The sequence below is a fragment of the Cherax quadricarinatus genome, chromosome 22 (assembly GCF_038502225.1).
Source record: "Cherax quadricarinatus isolate ZL_2023a chromosome 22, ASM3850222v1, whole genome shotgun sequence".
Taxonomy (NCBI): domain Eukaryota; kingdom Metazoa; phylum Arthropoda; class Malacostraca; order Decapoda; family Parastacidae; genus Cherax; species Cherax quadricarinatus.
In genome coordinates, this window is record NC_091313.1 from 20,022,512 (window position 1) to 20,042,028 (window position 19,517).

A 19,517-nucleotide genomic window follows, 5' to 3' on the forward strand; every position below is an offset into this window, starting at 1 on the left:
ATAAGCAAGTACGTAACTGTCCTGCATTACAAGGTCTGAGGGTGCTTTGTTGCATGAATGCACTTTGCTGGGAAAGAAGCCTTTGAACCACCATATAATAAATGCTGTACTGTAATGGGACTTTTCCTCCTCTAGCTTATCTTAGAGCATTTGCTGTTTTCACAGATGATTTTGGTTGGTTTCAATAATGAGCATAGCTTTAAATTGGGCTCAAAGTAGCAGAAATATTCAATTTTTGCAAATTTTCCTGAGGACTGGTAAGGCCACTCTACACTCCTGGTCTGTTGTACAGGCTTTTAATAGGTCTGATTCAATTACTGGGACACCATTCCTGGTTATATTTTATTATCCAGGAAACAGTAAATTTTCTATTTTTGTGTGATTATGAATTCAAAATGGAAGGCAAGTGTAATATAGGGTAGTCCAGGGGATGTGATTAACAGAAGAAATGTTTCAGTCTCAGGAATGTCTATATTGTTTATTTGATGAGCTGTTGGAGTGTGAGCAGGGTAATATTTAGTAAAGCGATTCAGGGAAACCGGTTATTTTTATATAGCTGGACTTGAGCTCTGGAAATGGGAAGCACAATGCCTGTACTTTAAAGGAGGGGTTTGGGATATTGGCAGTTTGGAGGGATGTGTAATATGACAGTATATATATAATTGGGGCCCTGATCTTATATTCTATAGGGAGTTTATTATATTATTTCAGGTCACTTTTTATATTGTATCTTTATATATGCTTCTAAACTGTTGTATCTGGGCACCTCTGCAAAAACAGTGATTATGTATGAGCGAGGTGAAAGTGTTGAATGATGAAAGTATTTTCGTTTTGGGGATTTTTTCTTTCTTTTTGGGTCACCCTGCCTAGGTGGGAAACAGCCAACTTGTTGAAAAAAAAAAAAAAAAATTATAAACTGGTGTATTTGAAATTTTGTGTAAAACTGGCCAGATTACTGACTTCTGTGCACTTTATAGTGCAGTTGTATTAGTTGAGTGGGTGGGTGGCTTGTGCTCAATCGATAAAAAAGAGGGCATACTAGCAAAACAGTTATGAATTTGGTCGAAAGGAGCAATGGAATCTACTTTAAATTGCATTCAAAGTGGGTGAAATCGCCAATGCATAAACTGTGATCAGACTACTAACTGTTTGCAGAATTCCATATCTTTTCTATCAAATTTCCTACTTTTGGCATCATTATCTTCAGAAATATTCTCTATCATTTCAGAATAAGAAAGGTGGATAATAGGAGCAATACTGATTTCGTGGGTTCAGACAGTGAAAGGTTTAAAGAGGGATGGCAAGATACTGAAATAAAAAAAAAAACTGTTTACAATATATTAGGCCAAAATTGGAATATGCAACTGTTGTGTGGTGTCTACATCTAAAAAGCAAAAGAGGATCAAATAGAAAAAGTCAAAACAGCTACAAAATAAATCCCAGAGCTAAAAATATGAGTAATGGTGAAAAACTGAAAACACTAAAGATACCCTGCTAGTTGATAAGTAAAGAGGAAATATAACATACAGTACAAGGATACAAAAGGATATGAAAGAATTCATGAAGTTTTTAGTACTTTAAAGAAAAGAACAAGACACACAAATTTAAAAAATGCAACCAAAGTGATACTGGGAATTTTTCTTTACAAAAATGGTAGAACAAAATAAATTGAAAGGGTAAGTAATTTAAGGTAATTTAAAAAAAAAATTATTTATTATTTTATTATCACACCGGCCGATTCCCACCAAGGCAGGGTGGCCCGAAAAAGAAAAACTTTCACCATCATTCACTCCATCACTGTCTTGCCAGAAGGGTGCTTTACACTACAGTTTTTAAACTGCAACATTAACACCCCTCCTTCAGAGTGCAGGCACTGTACTTCCCATCTCCAGGACTCAAGTCCGGCCTGCCGGTTTCCCTGAATCCCTTCATAAATGTTACTTTGCTCACACTCCAACAGCACGTCAAGTATTAAAAACCATTTGTCTCCATTCACTCCTATCAAACACGCTCACGCATGCCTGCTGGAAGTCCAAGCCCCTCGCACACAAAACCTCCTTTACCCCCTCCCTCCAACCCTTCCTAGGCCGACCCCTACCCCGCAGGCATAGGTCTGCTCCTGTAGCTACAAACAGGTAATTACAATAAAAAATTAATTACCTGTGCACCTCCACCTTTGACACAGACTCCCTCTGACTTTGTCAGCAACTGCTTTATTATACCAACTTTGATTATATTTTCCCTTTAGGACTACCCTTACCAATTACCTCTTGCATACTCCTAACCCTCACTAATTTCTGATCTTTGCACATTTCATTTTTAGCACATCCTGCCGTGTAGCGCTGTATGACCCTTGTGGGCTTAGCATTTCGTTATGATTGTAATAATAATACCTATACATTTATAAAACAATAAAATATGACATTATAAATGTGTTTCAGAAAGCTATGGCCGAGTACATGTGAAATTTTTTTTTTAACATGCCGGCCGTTTCCCACAGAGGAAGGGTGACCCAAAAAGAAAAAAAGCTTTCATCATTCAACAGTTTATAAGTGGAACTGTTCAACACTGGGGCTGCACTCACTGTATTAGGAACTTAGGTTAGGCAACAGAACACTGCCACTAACAAAGTTCCAACTTCATAGGGTGATGGAAACTACCAGTGCTGTACACGAGACTCCTGCAGTGATAAGCAATATACCAAATACAGCACTGTACTATTTATCAACATCATCTCCAGTTTCTTCACATTTTAACCCTTACAGTGTCAGTGATGTGTTCTGCACACCGTCTTCATATTCAGCACAAGCAGCCTACGCAACGAATAATTGGTGTGTACAGTAGGTGTTCACTACTGAGATAAAATCCCAGCTTGCCAAGTGTATTGTGATAATTACATGTTGCTCTGAATGAAATGCCAATGTGCTACACTCACTCCAAAGAAAACTGATATCCTTTTATTCCATAAAAATGACAAACACTGAGGATAGTGATACCACTGAAGATATTTTTAGTGTTGAGAAGGAAGTGGCCAATAGTGACACCAGAACAGGGCATATAAGTGATGAAAACTTTGATGACTCCAAACCATCCACCTCTGGGGCTCGTGGCCCTCCCAGGCAGAAGTTTATTTAGGTACATTTACACAGAAATGGACTTGCATTGCAATGTGTAAATTACCTAGGATGACCCCCCCCCCCCAAAAAAAAAAAAAGGTAGCAAATTATTTCTACAGGATTCCATTGGGGCATGAAAGAAAGCAAGGACACAGTGGACCCCAGAGTTTCATGATTAATCCGTTCCAGACAGTCTGCCGAAAGTCGAAATTCACGAATTTCGAAACCATTTTCCCCCTAAGAAATAATGTAAATCCAATTAATCCGTTCCAGACACCCAAAAGTATTAACAAAAATTATTTTTTTTTTACAGAATAAATATAGATTTACATACAGAAAAGAACGAGAAATCAAGTATAAAACAATAACAACATCACACTTACCTTTATTGAAGACTCTTGTTGGTGCATGGAACACGGGAGGAGGGGAGAGGATGGAGAAGTTAACACTATTGTTTGGAAAGGGAATCCCCTTCCATAAAGACTTTAGGTTCCAAGTCCTTATCTGGGGTTACTTCCCTTCGTCTTTTAACCATTTCAGGGTTCGTCCCGTAGACCTACGGCTTTACGTTGAGGTTCCAAACCGTAGATCAACGCCATGAGCTCAGCTCACTCTGATAAGCTGTGAGCGGTAAATTTGGGCCTAGATATAAGAGAATACATCTATGTGGTATGTGTGCACCACATAAAATAAATCCTGTAGCATACAGTGCATAATGAGAGAGAAAAAAAAAAACCAGACTAATTTTCGATTAAAACAGTGATTTTGCAGTGTATTTTCTTATGTTTTTTTTATTGTTGTATTTGCGATTTCTTGGTCTCATTTGATAAAATGGAAGATATATTACAGAAATAGAGATGATTTTGAGTGGTTTTAGTACTGAAAATGACTTGAAACTGAGCTCAAAGTAGCAGAAATGTTAAATTTTTGCCGATGTTCAAGAGTAAACAAATGACCTCACACGTCTAATACACGCCAGCTGGTGGGTCTAATATACATTCACAAATGTGGCGATATTATTTATACAATTATTACAATATTGCATAACAGTAAATCTTCTATTTTTTTGGTTTGAATAAAAATTTATTATGTGAATAAAAAATCAAAATGTAATTCATTTGTAAAGCCTGAAAACATAACTAATGAACAGAGGAAATGTTACTTTAGTGCCAAGAATGCCTGCATTGTTTATTCTAGACCCTATTTTGAAATTGGAATATTTTGAACTTTGCATTAAATTGGCCAAATTACCAATTTCCGATCACTTTATTTTGTAGTTGAAACAGTTGACTTGGCAATTTCTTGTGCTCAATCGATAGAATAGAAGTAATACTAGTGAAATAGCTAAGAATTTGGTCGACTGGGATAATGTAATTGGCCTAAAATTGGAGTCAAAGTCTGCAAAATCGCCGATGCGTAAATATCTCGACACGTCAAAATTCACGAGCACACAGTTTCGTCAATTTTCCATCAAATTTCGTACTTTTTGTTTTATTACCTTCAGAAAAAGATTCTCTACCATTTCATAAGAAAAAATAACAATTATTTTTTGAAAATTCTTGGACCCTGGTGCACACTTTGAAATTTGGCCTCTGGACCCTGAAAGGGTTAATGCCACTAGGACCAGCTTGAGAGTCACTGGACCCCTGTCGCTCAAAAAATTATTCCAGACAGCTCTGTTTCTGGCGTCTCTTTAAAATTTGCCTAAAATGGGATAAGGCATTGTCAATGTACATGTTGCCGACATGGCTTGCAACAGCTTTGCTAGGGTGATGTTCCTCCACAAATGTTTGCACCCTACTCCACATCGCACAAATCTCCTTAATCTCTGAAGAAGGCACCTTCTTCCATCTCTTTTCCTTCTGTGAAGCAATTTCCTCAGCTGTGGTCTGTTGCTGTTGTTGATGAAGCTCTTGCAGCTCTTCAGTGGTTAGATCTCCACTGTGGTCCTCCACCAACTCTTCCACATCCTGGCCACTCACATCCAACCCCATGGACTTCCCCAAAGACACAATACAATCCACAATAGGCATAGGGTTGTCAGGGTCAGCCTCAAACCCTTCAAAATCTTTATCGAGGACACATTCTGGCCACAATTTTCTCCAAGCAGAGTTCAAAGTCCTGGAGGTCACTCCCTGCCAAGCCTTATCTGTAAAGCTTATGCAAGTGAGGATATTGAAGTGATCTTTCCAGAACTCTCTTAGAGTCAGTTCAGTGTCTGAGGTCACATCAAAGCACCACTGAAACACTGCTTTGGTGTAGAGTTTTTTGAAGTTTAAAATGACCTGCTGGTCCATGGGCTGAATGAGAGGAGTGGTATTAGGGGCAAGAACTTCACTGTGATGAAACTAAACTCCTCCACCATTTGGGCATCCAAGTCTGGAGGATGAGCAGGAGCATTGTGCATTACCAGGAGGCACTTGAGTGGTAAATGATTATCCAGGAGGTATTTATTCACACTCTGGCCAAACACTTCATTGAACCAATCGAGGAAAATTTACCTAGTGACCCATTCCTTACTGTTAGCCTTCCACATCACACACAATTTACTCTTGGCAACACTGTTTTTCTTGAACACTGGAATTTTCAGAGTGATACACCAGTAAAGGCTTCACTTTGAAATCCCCACTAGCATTACCACAGAACAAGAGTGTTAGCCTGTTTTTCATAGGCTTGTGTCCTGGCAGTGCCTTTTCCTCCTGTGTGATGAAGGTCCTTTTTGGCATTTTCTTCCAAAAGAGACCCCGTTTCATCACAACTGAACACTTGTTGGGGAAGGAATCCTTCATCCTCTATGTACACTTTGAATTCATACATGAATTTTTCAGCTACACATTTGTCAGAACTTGCAGCCTTGCCATGCCTTACCACACTGTGTATGCCACTACACTTCTTAAATCTCTCAAACTAGTTTTTGCTGGCCTTAAATTCACTAACCCAGGCATTCGTTCCAGGCATTTTCTTTGTGAGATCGGCATGCAACTGCCTTGCCTTTTCACAAATTATCGACTGCATAACACTATCTCCTGCTAATTGTTCTTGGTTGATCCACACCAACAACAAATTTTCAACATCTTTGAGTATTTGTGATCTCTTTTTGGTGAGCAAATCTACCTCTTTTGCAACAACAGCTTCCTTTATTTCCTTTTTTCTTCGACACGATGGAAGTGATTGTTGAATGGGGCTTCCCTTTACATCCTGCTGAGCTCGGCCACACGCACTCCACTTTCATATTTTGTGATTTCTTTCTTTAGTTCTATCGTGTTTCTCACCTTTACCTAAGAGCTGGCACTAGAAGCTTTCTTTGGGCCCATGGTGGCTTATTTAGCAGTTGCAAGCACAAAAAGAATGGATTATTACGAAATGTATTGTATGAACGTGTGGGGTGATGGTCACTCGCCCAGAAACAATGCCACACTGACTCTCTGAATGGTGTGTGGGAGCCTTTGTGTGCGCACGGCTGCTGGGAGGCCACTCGGACACGTTCCGTACCACTGACAAATCGCGAGGCAAATCACGAAACGCGAGGCTATATTTTGACGAAAAAAATTGCTGAAAGTCGAAATTCACGAATCGTGGGCCCCACGAAACTCAAGGGTCCACTGTATATCTAACAGAACATTACATACAACAAATATAAACGAAACATTCTATATTTTTTGTGCACAACTGCCAGATTTACTCAACATTAGTGAAAAAGCAAAAGAGAATGCATTAGAAACATTGAAAAATCAATATTTACATTACTTTGTATCAAGCAGCAGACCTGATGTTGCCATACCAAGCAACAAAATTGACAGCTTAATTGTGTAGGTATTACTTTTATTTCGATTCACTTATTACCAACAAAAATAATCTAATTTCAGAAAAAAAATTTATCCAAAATTTAGTGGATCATAAAGGATTTTATTTTTAGCCCCTGGGCTGACAGATAGAAAAGACTGACAAGAAAGATAACAGATTTTAGAGTGTACATATGTTCGTAGAATTACCGACAATATATAGAGTAAAAGGACACACATGCAACTAATGTGACATTTTATTGTGGCAACGTTTTTCTCCTGGAGAGAGAAACGTTGCCACAATAAAATGTCACATTAGTTGCACTTGTGTCCTTTTACTTTACAGATTTTGGAGTGGAAAATCCAATGAGCACATTTTAAGTGAAATCATATACAGTGGAACCCCGAGTTTCAGCCGCAATCCATTCCAGGAGCTAGGCCCAAAGTCGAAATAGCCTAAAGTTGAAGCAATATTACCCATAAGAAATAATGTATGTAAATCCAATTAATCTGTTCCACCCAAAAATATTCACAAAAAATTAATTTTTTAAAGAATAAATGCTATAGTTTTACACACACAACAATGAGAAATAGTATATATAAAGCACTAATTTTAATGGATAAATGAACATTTAAATCAGTTTTACCTTTATTGAAGACTTGCTGGCATATGAGAGAGGCAAGAGTGTTTGTCTGGAGGCAGGACAAGATAGTCCAATATGACACTAATATCAACTCAATGGCTTATTTATCCAGCACAATTTATCTAATATGACATAATAAACAACATTAATAACAGAAACATGATATAATACTCTAGAATGAATATGTCATATCTCTCTCCTTAACCAATGAGTGTTGCTGTGTTTGTTGTTGGGTGTATAAGGGCCACTGAAAGATAAGCCTTACATAGTGGTGATGGTGGCAGCAGACAGTGGTGTTGTCAGTCACCCTATATAACTCCAACAACACTGGTGGACTCAGTTTCGTGCTGTCATTTTTCTGTTGATTAATTGCTTAACTTGCTTGCTACACTGTTAATGCTACACTTTATCGTTTGCTGGTGCTATAGCCTTTATCGACTTGTGCTGCTTTAGTATCATACATATCTTACAATCACTGAAGAAGGCACATTCTCCCCTCTCTCTTCCTCCTCCACTTTCTTGTGAAATGTTTGGATGAACATGCAGGATAATGTTCACTAGAGGATAAACAAAGCTAGACTGGCTCACGATGCCTGCACGGGCAGGCAGACAGGTCCGGTATGCCGGCTGAAACACGGGGCACAGGCTGAAACTCTGGACAAAATTTAGCCAAAAAAAAGTGGTCGAAACTTGAAGTGGCCGATACTCAGGGCGGCCGAAACTTGGGGTTCCACCGTAGCTGGTTGTCAATTTCAGTGCCTTGTTCCAAGTCAAAGGAAAATGAATACCAAGCTAGAATCAGCTGGGTTGTGCAGACACAAAGTTGAGACTAGGAATACAGGGAGGATATAGTAGGGAAATATGTAAACATAGGTTCCTCATGCATGTGCTTCAATCCAGACTGATAGGCTGGAGTGGAGTGAAGCACATACATCAGGTTGGTTGGCAGTGAAGGAGTAAAAGGAAAGGATTATGACAATTTTGAATTTAACATTTTTTTCACTTATACCCAAAATAATGCATTTGGGCAATGACCATGTAGTATCCATTTGGTATGGTCAGTTTTGGGGGCTAAAAAAAAAAAAAAAAAAAAAAAAATCCCCCTATGGATTTAGTGTTGTAATGGGATTATTACCAAATTGTGGATTTTATTTTATCTCAGTTGCTTATGAACCAAATTCATGTCTTTTTGTTTAAAACCATTTGCTAAGTGTATGATAAGCCCATAAGTTTTTGGCAAACAGAATGAATTCCTATGTTTTACACGATATACTTGGTTTTGCTTTATATGCCACGGTACAGCCATGCATCTCACAAAGTTAGGGAGACCTCACTATATGCAAATACAATAGTTCCCTTGTTAAAAATATTAAACTCATTCTATGCATATTAATATAACCCACCTTAAAAAATCCATCATCTGTGTTAACTTTTTCTCCTTTGAAGATTAGCAGGACTTCATGCTCAATTGGGTTGAGCCCTTGAGTAGAATTCATGGCTGCTTGCATGGCCTCTGTTACTTCTTTGTTCATAGCATAGCAGTTAGCTGTGAAGATAACTCAATAAGAAAATTTTACAAGAGGGTATTTTTTTTGTCAATAAGCTGTGCAATATTTTGAAGGTGTATTAACCCACCTTCCCATGGTGAAAGATGGCCACAATTAGTAATTACCCTAATTCCTTTTCTGTAAATTATGCTGACCAGCAAATACTAGTTCAGAGACAATATTCCACACTTGTTCCTCTGTGAGCAGCTATCTACATGTGTGGTGGGGAATTAAAGACTGTACTGTATTATATATATTCAAAGAAAATGTTACATATATCCATGTAGGTCATTCAGTGATGCACAGCAAAGATGAGAGGGATGGTAGAGAAAAAGAGGTACAAGTGTTGAGGAGAGAAGGGCAAAACAAATTGGAATAAAATATTACAAGAAAGAGGCCTCAAAATCAATATAGGAAATATACTAATCTAGCAACACACAGTACAAAATATATTATGATGCATCACTTACGACACAATCGACCAGGCTCATGGACATTGCCACAATTATCACATGTCAGAAGTTTAAGTATTGGCAGTAATTTCTTATGACCACTCTCTGACCCAAACTTTCTTATCAGCCTCCTTTCTCGACTTCTTCTATGCTTAGGTACTGCCCAGAGTATCCCATCCTCAAATTCCAGAGTGCTCTTGGGAGGAACAGGTATGACAGGGTGCTGAGAAAAGTTTTGATCAATTGCCAATGCAAATCTTGGATGGGGCCCTGTAATGTGAGAAAACCATTAAGTTCATTCTGCTGACCATAGATGAAAATTTGACCACTATAATGTACCTAAAATGCAACCATCAAGGCTCTTAAATAGTCATGGCTTATTAATTATTAAGCACATATGAATATAAATGGAGAGAATTTAGAATGAGTGCCCCCTTACAAGAAGTATTCTGCAGAGGTAAACACTGGGTTCTTGTTCATGGACTACATTAACCCCTTGACTGTCACAACCCACAATCCTGAGGTGTCTCCTGGCATCATAAAATTTAAAAAAAAAAAATTACTTATGAAATGATAGAGAATCTTTTCCTGATTGTAATGACATAAAAAAAAACGAAATTTGATGGAAAACCGGCGGAATTACACTCTTGCAAAGTTAGCAACCTCGGTGATATTTACAAATCGGCGATTTCGCCCACTTTGAGCCCTATTTTCGGCTAATTCCATTGTTCCAGTCTACCAAACTCTTAGCTATTTCTATCAATTGAGTACAAGAAACTGCCCATTTACCGATCTCAACTACCCAATAACGTGGTCAGAAATTTGCAATTTGGCCAATTTCACGCAAATTAAAAAATATGACAATTTCAAAATAAGGTCCAGAATGAACAATGCAGACATTCCTGGCTCTAAAATAACATTTTCTTTGTTCATCAGTCACATCTCCAGGCCCCTCTGATATTACTCTTGCTTTCTACATTGAATTTGTATTCAAACAAAAAATAGAAGATTTACTGTTATGCAGACCACTGCAATATTGTAATAATTGTACAAATAATGTCAACCCATTTATGACTGCATATTAGAATGGCTAGTTGGACATTTACTGGACAATGACATCATTTGTTTACTTTTGAACATCGGCAAAACTCAAACATTTTCCCTAATTTGAGGTCCATTTCCAGATTCTTTTTTATAGTAAAACCAATCAAAATCACCTCTATTTCTATAATATGTTTTCCATTCTATCAAATGAGACCAAAAAAACGAGAATAGAACGATAAATACTATACAAAAATAGACCACAAAGTCGGCATTTTAATAAAAAAAAAAAAAAAAAAAAAACGGTCGGAGTTTTTTTTTCTCATTATGCACTGCATGCTCCAGGATTTTTTTATATGGTGCACACTGACCACACAGACCTATTTTCTCATAAGTGGGCCTACCAGCTTTCTCCTGCTTGATTTGAAGCCACTAGAATTTATGAGTATATAGACGTCAAACACGGTACCTCGTAAGACGTATATATACAACCAAAACAGTCAAAGGGTTAAGGACGAAGATTTTTTTTTTTTTATTATCACACTGGCCGATTCCCACCAAGGCAGGGTGGCCCGAAAAAGAAAAACTTTCACCATCATTCACTCCATCACTGTCTTGCCAGAAGGGTGCTTTACACTACAGTTAAACTGCAACATTAACACCCCTCCTTCAGAGTGCAGGCACTGTACTTCCCATCTCCAGGACTCAAGTCCGGCCTGCCTCTTTCCCTGAACCCCTTCATAAATGTTACTTTGCTCACACTCCAACAGCACGTCAAGTATTAAAAACCATTTGTCTCCATTCACTCCTATCAAACACGCTCATGCATACCTGCTGGAAGTCCAAGCCCCTCGCACACAAAACCTCCTTTACCCCCTCTCTCCAACCTTTCCTAGGCCGACCCCTACCCCGCCTTCCTTCCACTACAGACTGATACACTCTTGAAGTCATTCTGTTTCGCTCCATTCTCTCTACATGTCCGAACCACCTCAACAACCCTTCCTCAGCCCTCTGGACAACAGTTTTGGTAATCCCGCACCTCCTCCTAACTTCCAAACTACGAATTCTCTGCATTATATTCACACCACACATTGCCCTCAGACATGACATCTCCACTGCCTCCAGCCTTCTCCTCGCTGCAACATTCATCACCCATGCTTCACACCCATATAAGAGCATTGGTAAAACTATACTCTCATACATTCCCTTCTTTGCCTCCAAGGACAAAGTTCTTTGTCTCCACAGACTCCTAAGTGCACCACTCACTCTTTTTCCCTCATCAATTCTATGATTCACCTCATCTTTCATAGACCCATCCGCTGACACGTCCACTCCCAAATATCTGAATACATTCACCTCCTCCATACTCTCTCCCTCCAATCTGATATTCAATCTTTCATCACCTAATCTTTTTGTTATCCTCATAACCTTACTCTTTCCTGTATTCACCTTTAATTTTCTTCTTTTGCACACCCTACCAAATTCATCCACCAATCTCTGCAACTTCTCTTCAGAATCTCCCAAGAGCACAGTGTCATCAGCAAAGAGCAGCTGTGACAACTCCCACTTTGTGTGTGATTCTTTATCTTTTAACTCCACGCCTCTTGTCAAGACCCTCGCATTTACTTCTCTTACAACCCCATCTATAAATATATTAAACAACCACGGTGACATCACACATCCTTGTCTAAGGCCTACTTTTACTGGGAAATAATTTCCCTCTTTCCTACATACCCTAACTTGAGCCTCACTATCCTCGTAAAAACTCTTCACTGCTTTCAGTAACCTACCTCCTGCAACATCTGCCACATTGCCCCCCTATCCACCCTGTCATATGCCTTTTCCAAATCCATAAATGCCACAAAGACCTCTTTAGCCTTATCTAAATACTGTTCACTTATATGTTTCACTGTAAACACCTGGTCCACACACCCCCTACCTTTCCTAAAGCCTCCTTGTTCATCTGCTATCCTATTCTCCGTCTTACTCTTAATTCTTTCAATAATAACTCTACCATACACTTTACCAGGTATACTCAGCAGACTTATCCCCCTATAATTTTTGCACTCTCTTTTATCCCCTTTGCCTTTATACAAAGGAACTATGCATGCTCTCTGCCAATCCCTAGGTACCTTACCCTCTTCCATACATTTATTAAATAATTGCACCAACCACTCCAAAACTATATCCCCACCTGCTTTTAACATAAGCCATCAAATATTTCCAGAGGAGTACACCAGAGTGCTACAGGATGATCTGGATAGGTTGATGTCTGAGAAGTGGCAGATGCAGTTTAACCCTTTCAGGGTCCAGAGGCCAAACTTCAAAGTGTGTACCAGTGTCCAAGAATTTTTCAAAAAATAATTTTGTTATTTTTTTCTTTTGAAATGGAAGAGAATCTTTTTTTGTAGGTAATAAAACAAAAAGTACGAAATTTGATGGAAAATTGACGAAATTATGCTCTAAAGAATTTTGATGTGTCAGCGATATTTATGCATCAGCGATTTTGCCGACTTTGACTCCCATTTTAGGCCAATTACATTATTCCAGCCAACCAGATTCTTAGCTATTTCACTAATATTACTTCTATTCTATCGATTGAGCACAAAAAATCACCAAGTCTACTGCTTCAACAAGATAAAGTGATCGGAAATTGGTAATTTAGCCAATTTAATGCAAAGTTCAAAATATTCCAGTTTCAAAATAGGGTCCAGAATAAATAATGTAGGCATTCCTGGCACGAAACTAACACTTCCTCTGTTCATCAGTTACGTTTTCAGGCTTTACAAATGAATTCCATTTTGATTTTTGATTCCCATAATGAATTTTTATCAAACCAAAAAATTGAAGATTTACTGTTATGCAATATTGTAATAATTTTATAAATAATATGACCACATTTGTGAACATATATTAGACCCACCAGCTGGCGTGTATTGGATGTGTGAGGTCATTTGTTTACTCTTGAACATCGGCAAAAATTTAACATTTCCGCTAATTTGAGCTCAGTTTCAAGCCATTTCCAGTACTAAAACCAATAAAAATCATCTCTATTTCTGTAATATGTTTTCCATTCTATCAAATGAGACCAAAAAATTGCAAATACAACTATAAAAAAAACATACGATAAAACACTGCAAAGTCGCTGATTTAATGAAAAATTACGGTCTCAGTTTTTTTTCTCTCATTATGCCCTGGGTGCTGCAGGATTTGTTTTATGTGGTGCACACATACCACACAGATGTACTCTCTCATATCTAGGCCCAAATTTACCGCTCACAGCTCATCAGAGTGAGCTGAGCTCATGACGTATATCTACGGTTTGGACCCTCAACGTAAAGCCGTAGATCTATGGCACGGACCATGAAAGGGGTTAAAGAGTAGAAATGCAAGATTTTAACCCTTTGGCTGTTTTGGTTGTACAGTGGACCCCCGCTTAGCGATCACCTCCAAATGCGACCAATTATGTAAGTGTATTTATGTAAGTGCGTTTGTACGTGTATGTTTGGGGGTCTGAAATGGACTAATCTACTTCACAATATTCCTTATGGGAAAAAATTCGGTCAGTACTGGCACCTGAACATACTACTGGAATGAAAAAAGTTCGTTAACCGGGGGTCCACTGTATATATACGTCTTACGAGCCAGTGTTTCGGACGTATTAATATGCATAAATTCTAGTGGCTTCAAATCAAGCAGGAGAAAGCTGGTAGGCCCACATGTGAGAGAATGGGTCTGTGTGGTCAGTATGCACCCCAAAAAAAAAAAAATACTGCAGCACGCAGTGCCTAATGAGAAAAAAAAAAAATAACCGTTTGTTTGGATTAAAACGCCGACTTTGAAGTGTATTTTCATATAGTATTTATCCTGAGCTCTCAGGAACGGATTAATATCGTAAGGCGAGGGGGGTCCACTGTATTTCTAAACAAAATACACAGACTATACAGTGGACCCTTGAATTTCATCCCCCTTGAATATTGTGAATTTTGGAAATCGGAGACTTTTTTCGTCAAAATATTGGCTCAATTTTTGTTATTTGGCTTAGAAATCGGCGGTCGTATGAAACGCCTCCTGGTAATGGACATTGCTCCTGCTCATCCTCCAGACTTGGAAGAGCAAATGGTGAAGGAGTTTAATTTCATCATGGTGAGTTCTTGCCCCCTAATACCACTCCTCTCCTCCAGCCCATGGACCAGCAGATCATTTCAAACTTCAAAAACTCTATACCAAAGCAATGTTTCAAAGGTGCTTGAACATAACCTCGGACTCTGAATTGACCCTAAGAGAGTTCTGGAAAGATCACTTCAATATCCTCCATTGCATAAACCTTATAGGTAAGGATTAACAGGGAGTGACTTCCAGGACATTGAACTCTGCTTGGAGAAAATTGTGGCCAGAATGTGTCCTTCACAAAGATTTTGAAGGGTTTGAGGCTGACCCTGACAACCCTATGCCAGTTGTGGAATCTAGTGTGGCACTGGGGAAGTCATTGGGGTTGGAGGTTACTGGCGAGGATGTGGAAGAGTTTGTGGAGGACCACAAGAGTTAACCACTGAAGAGCTGCTAGACCTTAATCTGCAACAGCAACAGACCACAGCTCAGGAAACTGCTTCAGAGGAGGAGGAAGAGAGAGGGAAGAAGTTGCTTTCTTCAGAGATTAAGGAGATGTGTGCAATGTGGACTAGGATGGAAAGATTTGTGGAGGAACCTCACCCTGACAAAGCTGTTGCAGGCTGTGTATGCGACATGTTTAATGACGATGTCTTGTCTCAGTTTAGGCAAATTTTAAAGAAATGCCAGAAACAGACCTTTCAAGAAAAATTTTTTGAGCCACAGGGGTCCAGTGACTCAAGCTGGTACTAGTGGCATTAAAAAACAAAGAAGGAAAGTAACCCTGGAAAAGGACTTGGTACCTGAAGGGGGTTAAGTCTTTATGGAATGGGATTCCCCTTCCAAACAATAGTAACTCTTCCATCCTCTCCCCCCGTCCTGTCTTCCACACATCAACAACTCTTCAATAAAGTTAAGTGTCAAGTTATTATTGTTTCATTCATGTCTCATTGTTTTCTGTGTAGATAAATGTACATTTAATGTAAAAAAAAAATATATTTTTTAATACTTTTAGATGTCTGGAACAGATTAATTTGATTTACATTATTTCTTATGGGGAAAATTGTGAATTTTGAATTTCAGCAGACTCTCTGGAACTGATTAATCACGAAATTCAAGGGTCCACTGTATAACAAACACTGTCCTATAAAACCTAAACAGATCACTAGTAAAAGACAAAGTTGCCCATGGCTTACTAACAGCATTTTAAGATCCATTGATAAGAAACATCAATATGAAAAACAATATAGAAGGGTCTTAATAACTAAAGAATTTATTAAACACTATACGTCACCAAACTAATTAGAAAGTCCAAGCAACTGTACTATTCTAACAGATTCACTGAAGCAAGAGGAGATGAAGACCTGGAAGACTCTCAGATCCTGGGCACCCACAAACTTAACAAAGCTAGTAATATTGTACTAACTAAACTGAACAAACTGCAACTCCAACCTACTGATACAGCTAACAAAATAAATGACTTATTCACATTTACAGGATCAAGTCTCGCCAGTAAAATTCCAAATACCAATGCCCGAGACAATCATTATCTAGATGGAAACTCCCCAACATCCCTCTATCTTGCCACAACAGAGCCCACTGAAGTCGCCATGATTAATAACTCTAAAAAATAAATCAGGAAATATAGCTCGTCCCACTACTATTCTTCAAACGTGCGGTTCATGTCCTTTCACTCACCACATTACTCTCTAACAAATCATTAGAAACCAACACTTTCCCGACATCCCTCGAAACAGCAAGGGTCGCACCAATACACAAAGGTAGTGACCCAACAGATGTTAACTATACCTGGAGTTTACCTGGAGAGAGTTCTGGGGATCAATGCCCCCGTGGCCCGGTCTGTGATCAGGCCTCATGGTGGATCAGGGCCTGATCAACCAGGCTGTTACTGCTGGCTGCACGCAATCCAACGCACGAACCACAGCCCGGCTGGTCAGGTACCGACTTTAGGTGCTTGTCCAGTGCCTGCTTGAAGACAGCCAGGGGTCTATTGGTTATCCCCCTTATGTATGCTGGGAGGCAGTTGAACAGTCTTGGGCCCCTGACACTTATTGTGTTGTCTCTTAACGTGCTAGTGACACCCCTGCTTTTCATTGGGGGGATGTTGCATCGTCTGGCGAGCCTTTCTTTCGTAGCAAGTGATTTTCGTGTGCAAGTTTGGTACTAGTCCCTCTAGGATTTTCCAGGTGAATGTAATCGTGTATCTCTCCCGCCTTCATTCCAGGGAGTACAGGTTCAGGAACTTTCAAAGCCAATATCAAACTTGCCTTTACTTTCCAAAATCTTATTCTACCGTATCAACAGAGAGACAACTTGTACACAATGTAACTTTTACACAAACCAGATGTGTTCGCCTGGTTTGTTTACAAAACTTGCATTTGCCTGGTGTGTTTACATAACTCTGAGCCTGTCCTCTCTTATGTACTCACTCACTCTCATTTATTCATTCTGTCTTGTTTACTAACCTCTGACCCTACATTAAGACTACAAATATTTTAACCCTTTGACTGTTTTGGTCGTATATATACGACTTACGAGCCAGTGTTTTGGACGCATTAATACGCATAAATTCTAGCGGCTTCAAATCAAGCAGGAGAAAGCTGGTAGGTGCACATGCGAGAGAATGGGTCTGTGTGGTTAGTGTGCACCACAGAAAAAAAATCCTGCAGCAAGCAGTGCATAATGAGAAAAAAAATAACCGTTTTTTTGGATTAAAATGCTGAGTTTGAGGTGTACGTATTTTCATATAGTGTTTATCGTTGTATTCTTGTTTTCATAGTCTCATGTGATAAAATGGAAAACATATTACAGAAATAGAGACGATTTTTATTAGTTTCACGATGAAAACGATCTTGCAATTGAGCTCAAAGTAGCGGAAATGTTCGATTTTTACCAATGTTCAGGAGTAAGGAAATCACACCACACGTGTAATACACGTCAACTGGGGAGTAACATTCTTTCACTAGTGGACTGATATTATTTATACCATTTTTACAATAATGCAGTAGTCTGCATAACAGTAAATTTTGTATTTTTTGTATGAATAAAAAATCAAAATAGAAAGCAATAGTAATGCAAGAGGGGCCTAGAGATGTGACTAATGAACAGAGGATATGTTATTTTAGTGCCAAGAATAACTACATTGTTTATTCCGGACCCTATTTTGAAATTGGCATCTTTTTTAATTTGCGTGAAATTGGCCAAATTGCCAATTTCTGACCACTTTATTGGGTAGTTCAAATCGGTAAATGGGCGGTTTCTTGTACTCAACTGATAGAAAAAATGGAGTTCTAAAGAAATAGCTATGAGTTTGGTCAACTGGAACAATGGAACTGGCCAAAAATAGGGCTTAAAGTCAGCAAAATCGACGATGCGTATATGTCGCCGAGATCACTAACTTCGCGGGAGTGTAATTTCGTGAGTTTTCGACCAAATTTCATACTTTTGGTGTCATTACCATCGGGAAAAGATTCTCTATCATTTCATAAGAAAAAATTTTTTTTTTTCCAAAAATTTTGCAACATAGAATGAGTTTCAGAAAAGGGGTTGTGACAGTCAAAGGGTTAAGGTAAGTAATGAGTGTACTATATGTGCATTTTACTTTTTTATTGTTTTTTAATGCCAAGTTCTATTGCTAACTTAATATATGTTAGTGTAAACTTGTTATCTAGTATTTCTATACATTTCTAAGTGGGAAAAAAAAAGGTGTTCCACTTTACAGCGATTTCTGCTTTACGGTGGTAACCTGGAACCTAACCTGCCATATAAATGGGGCCCTACTGTTTAGGAAAGGCCTGAGGACATGATTAATGAATAAAGGAAATGTTTTAGTGCCCAGGCTGTCTACATTGTTTATTTTGGATTCTATTTTTAAACTGAAATTTTTTTAATGTTGGCCAAATTACTGACTTCTGGGTAGTTCTAATAGTTGACTGGGCAGTTGCTTGTGCTCAATCAACAGAACAGAAGCCATAATAGCAAAATAGCTAAGAATTTGGTTGAATGGAGCAATGCAACTGGCTTAAAATAAGACATAGTGGGCAAAAATCACCAATACACGAATTGTGCCCAGACCATAACTTTGCACCTGCATAATTCTGTAAGTTTTCTGTCAAATTTTGCACATTTGGGGTCATTACCTTCAGAAGATTCTATTCTTTTACATTTTTTGTATATGTGGATAATGAGCAATACTAATTTTGGTGGTCTGGACAATGAAAAGGTTAAGGATAAAATAATTTTGAAATCGCCACCACTGTATGACAATACAGTGGACCCTCGACCAGCGATGGCATCGATTAACGATAAATCTGACTAGCGATACATTTTATCGCAAAAATTTTGCCTCGATTAGCGCTAAAAAACTCGACCAACACTATTCGTTCCGTCTGAGACGCGTCCACTTCTGGCCAGTGTTAACAAGCCAGCCAGCCACCGCGGTCGCTTCCAAGCATACAATCGGAACATTTCATATTATCACAGCCTTTTTAGTGATTGCACCTGCAAAATAAGTCACCATGGGCCCCAAGAAAGCTTCAAGTGCCAACCCTACAGCAAAAAGGGTGAGAATTACTATGGATATGAAGAAAGAGATCATTGCTAAGTATGAAAGTGGAGTGCATGTCTCTGAGCTGGCCAGGCTGTACACTAAACCCCAATCAACCATCGCTACTATTGTGGCCAAGAAAACGGCAATCAAGGAAGCTGTTCTTGCCAAAGGTGCAACTATGTTTTCGAAACTGAGATCGCAAGTGATAGAAGATGTTGAGAGACTGTTATTGGTATGGATAAACAAAAAACAGAT

The 19,517-nt window shown here is 38.7% G+C and overlaps 1 protein-coding gene across 1 annotated transcript in view; it reads right to left on the reverse strand.

Moving 5' to 3' along the window:
- The window catches only part of mRpL32 (mitochondrial ribosomal protein L32), a 42,291-nt gene that overhangs the window by 12,498 nt on the left and 10,276 nt on the right, over window positions 1-19,517 (reverse strand). Inside the window, exons 2-3 of the mRNA XM_053778200.2 lie at window positions 9,560-9,811; window positions 8,946-9,088 (exon numbers count right to left, since the gene is read on the reverse strand). Coding sequence (XP_053634175.1) covers window positions 8,946-9,088; window positions 9,560-9,811 — 395 coding nt within the window. The remainder of the gene's footprint in view (window positions 1-8,945; window positions 9,089-9,559; window positions 9,812-19,517) is intronic.